We start from the raw sequence: 4,288 nt of genomic DNA on the forward strand, positions 1-4,288 counted from the left end.
GGCAAGGAGGCCTTCATCGAGTCCCTCGCCGAGAGCAGCACGCTGCGCCAGATCGACCTCTCCACCTCGCACGTGCCGCCCGACCTGCTGCACAAGCTGTGCGCGCGGCTCGCTTGTGGCGGCGAGGGCGTCGGATCCGAGTGGGAGGCCGAGTGGGAGTCGGCGTCGCACAGGGAGGGCGAGGGCTCGCGGCCGCAGGCGAGAGTAGCCGAGATCCGCCGAGATCCGCCGAGATCCGCCGAGATCCGCCGAGATCCGCCGAGATCCGCCGGGGCAGTCGGCGCTTCCTCCCACAGCCCTCGACGGGTGCGACGGCACTGTGGAGTGTCTTGGAAGTGTCTAGGAAGTGTCTAGGAAGTGTCTCTTCACCGGCCCTTGTCGGACCCTTCGTGGCCGCCCTGGCCGCCGCCCCTTCACCCCCCCCCCATCTCTTCGCGGCCGCAGGCAAACGGGCGGAGGCAGGGAGCGGGCGGGGGCGGGTCCCCGTTCCGAGCAGTCGCCCTGCCGGGCCGCAGCGGCGCGCGCTCGCGCGGCGGCGGCGACGCGTCGCGCGGCGGCGACGCGTCGCCGGCGCCTCCAGCGTCGCCCACGACGCCCTCCTCGCGGCACTCGAGCAGCAGCAGCCGCCGGGGCGAGCGGGGCTGGCGGGCAAAGATGGGCGGCGGCGGCGGCGGCGCAGTCGCGTCCGTCCGCCCCGCCCCAGCGGTAGCGCTGCCTCCGCGCGTCGCTCAGATCGAGGCCGTCTCGCTCGCCGGCAACGCTGTGCCCGGCTGCGGCGCCTCGCTCGCGCTGCTCCTCGAGCAGTGCGGCGCCCTCACCTCCCTTGACCTCTCGCGCACTTGCCTCACCGAGGCCGACGGCGCGCTCGTCCTTGCCTTGCCATCCTCGACGGCCTCGGGCTCGGGGGGGGTAGTGATCTCGGCTGATCTCAGGTCATCACACACACCTCTAGGCGCGCTCGTCCTTGCCGCCGTCGCCAGCCGGCACGCACGCGACGCGAGGCGCGCCGCCGAAGCGCAGCGGTCGACGCAGGGCGCGCGGCTGCCCGAGGGGTGGCCTGCCGCCCGCCACGCGCCGCCGGCCGGAGCGTCCGCGGAGGCGTCGAACGCTGCCAAGCCGCTGCAGTGCGTCGTACTCGACGTCGCGGCGGTGCCGCCGGAGGAGCGGGGGCGGCTGCCCGCCGCGGTTGCGGCGGTCGAGGGCGCCGCGCCCCGCCCGAGACGGCCCGAGATCACGCGAGATTGCCCGAGGTTCACCCCGAGATCCCTCGAGATGATAGGCGACGAGCTGCTCGACCGGGGCGAGATCCGCAAGGTGATGCGTGAGGTGGCGAAAGCGACCGCCGCCGAGGGCGCGAGCCAGACGCCGCTCGAGAGCCGCTTCAGCAGCTCGGCGACCCTCGCGCCACGCCGCCGGCCGCTTTCAAAAGCGGGGGGGGGGCGTCGCGAGCCAACGGCGGCGCGTCTGTGAGCAGGCATCCGACTTGGTGACCGGCACGCTGCTCGAGGCGGCGCACGGCCTGCAGCACTACATGCGCGTGAGCGAGGAGCACATCCGGCAGGGCGTCGCGATGGGCACCGCCGCCATCGAGGAGGAGGTGCGATCTCGGGCAGTCTCGCGCAATCGCGCGCAATCTCGGGTAATCTCGGGTACTCTCGGGGTGCGACGGCTTCCGCTGCTGCGTCGAGGTGCGCGCGCTGGGCGACGCCGAGGCGCTGTCGATGCTGCAGTACATCTTGCACGACCCGGCCTCGGAGAAGGAGTACCCCAACGGCACGCGCGACGCCGGCCGCAGCGGCGAGCGGCTCGCCGACTTCGTCGCGCACGCCGACGCGCAAAAGGCGATGCTCGACGAGCCGCACGTCGTATCTCGGGCAATCTCGGGCAATCTCGGGCAATCTCGGGTAATCTCGGGCAATCTCGGGTAAAAGGCGATGCTCGACGAGCCGCACGTCGTCGCGTTGCGGCTGTACACGACGGTGCCTCAGCCGCGGAGGCGCGGCGTTCTCAGCCGCCGTGGAGCTTTCTCGGACCCTTCCCGGAGCCCTCCCCGCAGGCGGCGTACCGGCACATCAACGGCCCGCTCCGCAAGCCGGAAGGTCCGCACCCGCTGGCGCGCACCACTTGGTTCATCTCGGAGGCCGTGCGCAAGCTGCGCGCGGTGCACGCCGACTCGACGACGGCGACCGAGACCGAGGACCTCTGGAGGGGCATGCGCAACATGCAGCTCTCGAGCGACTTCATCGACAACCGCACCGGCGGCACCGAGCTCGCGCCCATGTCCGCGACCACCGACATGACCGTCGCGGCGCGCTACGGCGCCTCGTCGGGCACGCTGCTCTTCAAGATCCGCGTCGACAACTCGCTCGTGCGCGGCGCGTCGCTGCAGTGGGTCTCCGCCTTCCCGCGCGAGGCGGAGGTGCTCTTCCCGCCGCTGACGTACGTCCAGCCCACCGACAAGCGGCAGACGCTGCTGGTGGGCGCGTGCAACTTCACTGTCATAGAGGTGGTGCCCAACCTGTCGTCGTGACGCATATTAGAGGTGTGCGGTGCCCCGGTGCCCTACCACAGCGAGCCGTACCGTGCCTGTACCGGTGTCGCATGATATGGTTCATGGAGTTGATGGGGGAGATGGGTTGTGATGCTCATGTACGAAGTACGAGATATGTACGATCTACGAGCGTACGAAACAAGGGTGTGACGTGTGTGTGTTGTGTAATCAAAAGTCAGTTCTGGACACTGTGGAGCGTCACATTAAGTACACCGACGGATCTGTAGACTGTACGGCTTTGCACATTGCAGAGCAGTGCGGCAGTGCCAGTGGAGCGGGGTGCAAGCACAAACAAGAGAGTGAGAGAGAGCGTACTGGATGACTGTACAGAGTTGTGCGGCACGGGGTAGAGATCATGTTATCTCTCTCAGACATGCGGAGCGCGCCGGCGGTACAGAACATGCCATGGGGGTGGGGCAGAGCTACTGTAGGGTTGAGCATGCCGCAGACGCGCAGAGCGGGCGATGAGAAAGGTGGGAATTTGCCGCGAGAGCCGCCGGCTAGCGCACCGCCGTCTCAACGCGTTGTGCATCCAAACGAAGCCACGACTGCTCTCCTGCTCCGACTGCAATCCAAGCGCTCGGCCGGTCCCGCGACACCCGCCTCATGGCTCTCCCCGCTGCACCACCTTGATCAAGTGATGGCCGAACTGCGTCTTGACCGGGCCTAAGATCGTGCCGAGCGGCTCGTCCTCCACGACTTTGAAGACGGCCTCGTCGAACGCCGGCACCATGGCGCCGCGCTTGAACTCGCCCAGGTCGCCACCGCGCTCGGCCGACTGGCAGGCGGAGAACTTCTCCGCCGCAAACTCAAACGTGAAGTCGCCGCCTTCGATCTTTGCCTTTAGCCCGTTCGCCATCGCCTCGGAGTCGGGCGAGCTCCCCTCCGGGTAGGCGTCGAAGGACAGCAGGATGTGGGACGCCCTCGCGATTCGGTCGTCTTTCGAGTAGCCCATGACCTTGCCCATCGCCTTCCCGCCAAAAGCACCCGAGACGCCGTCGGAGAGGCCGACGACTATGTTGTCGAGCAGCCCAGCCCGCGGAGCAGCGCAGCGCGGCGCTACTGTCACTGGCAGTATCGGAGGCGAGAAGGCGAGCGCGAGGCAAACGAGATGCATCGACTGCGGAGGCGATGAAGCGCACAGGAATATATGTACGAGGCCCTCTACCGGCGCCCTACCAGAGGAACAGCGTTGGCACCAAAAAAAGAAAAAATATTCATCCGGGCCGAGCCGTGCGATGACCAAGCTAGACCGTGGCCCTTTCCCTGGCAACGCCACAACACCGCGAACAGGTATCTCTCTCGTGGGGAAAGGGCGCGACCCGCTGCTGACATGCAGAAAGAGCCTTCGCCCTCTGGCCCTTACTAGGCCTGGCCCTTCTTCTTGTTGCACGGGCAGCATGCGCAGCATGCGAGGAAGATGGAGCAGTAGAGGATGGCGCCCACGACGAGGAGAAGGCCCACGGCACCGCCGACGGCTGCTCCCACGACCGCGCCGGTGTCGGTGACGCAGCAAACGTCGTTCGCGTTCGCCCAGAACGGTGAAAGGCACACTTCTTCGTCACGAAGGTAGGCGAGCATGGGATCGTTCGCCTTAGGCGTGTCGGCGAATTCATACCAGCAGTGCGACTTCTTCCAGAAGATCCCGCAGGAGCCGTGGTTCTACCGATGGGGAGGCGGTGCAGGAGTAAGAGTCGCGTACGGGAGTTTTGCCGAGGTGAGAGTCAACTTAGAGGG

At 67.6% G+C, this 4,288-nt stretch overlaps 2 protein-coding genes across 2 annotated transcripts in view; one reads left to right on the forward strand and one right to left on the reverse strand.

Annotated features, from left to right (window-relative positions):
• EMIHUDRAFT_460356 (hypothetical protein) overlaps positions 1-2,684 on the forward strand; it is a 4,291-nt gene extending 1,607 nt beyond the window's left edge. The window contains exons 3-12 of the mRNA XM_005792671.1: positions 1-204; positions 278-306; positions 445-479; positions 704-867; positions 1,033-1,194; positions 1,273-1,326; positions 1,475-1,597; positions 1,689-1,862; positions 1,947-1,979; positions 2,057-2,684. The exon at positions 1-204 is cut by the window's left edge and continues 120 nt beyond it. Of these exons, the coding sequence (XP_005792728.1) occupies positions 1-204; positions 278-306; positions 445-479; positions 704-867; positions 1,033-1,194; positions 1,273-1,326; positions 1,475-1,597; positions 1,689-1,862; positions 1,947-1,979; positions 2,057-2,530 (1,452 nt within the window). The 3' untranslated portion in view covers positions 2,531-2,684. The remainder of the gene's footprint in view (positions 205-277; positions 307-444; positions 480-703; positions 868-1,032; positions 1,195-1,272; positions 1,327-1,474; positions 1,598-1,688; positions 1,863-1,946; positions 1,980-2,056) is intronic.
• A 471-nt stretch (positions 2,685-3,155) lies between these two features.
• EMIHUDRAFT_251183 (hypothetical protein) lies at positions 3,156-3,668 on the reverse strand (the record flags this gene model as incomplete). The annotated part of the gene is made up of 1 exon (XM_005792672.1): positions 3,156-3,668. The coding sequence occupies one exon, from the start codon at positions 3,666-3,668 to the stop codon at positions 3,156-3,158; it is 513 nt and encodes a 170-aa protein (XP_005792729.1).
• Between the last annotated feature and the right edge of the window lie 620 nt (positions 3,669-4,288).

Source organism: Emiliania huxleyi, assembly GCF_000372725.1.
Source record: "Emiliania huxleyi CCMP1516 unplaced genomic scaffold EMIHUscaffold_1051, whole genome shotgun sequence".
Taxonomy (NCBI): domain Eukaryota; phylum Haptophyta; order Isochrysidales; family Noelaerhabdaceae; genus Emiliania; species Emiliania huxleyi.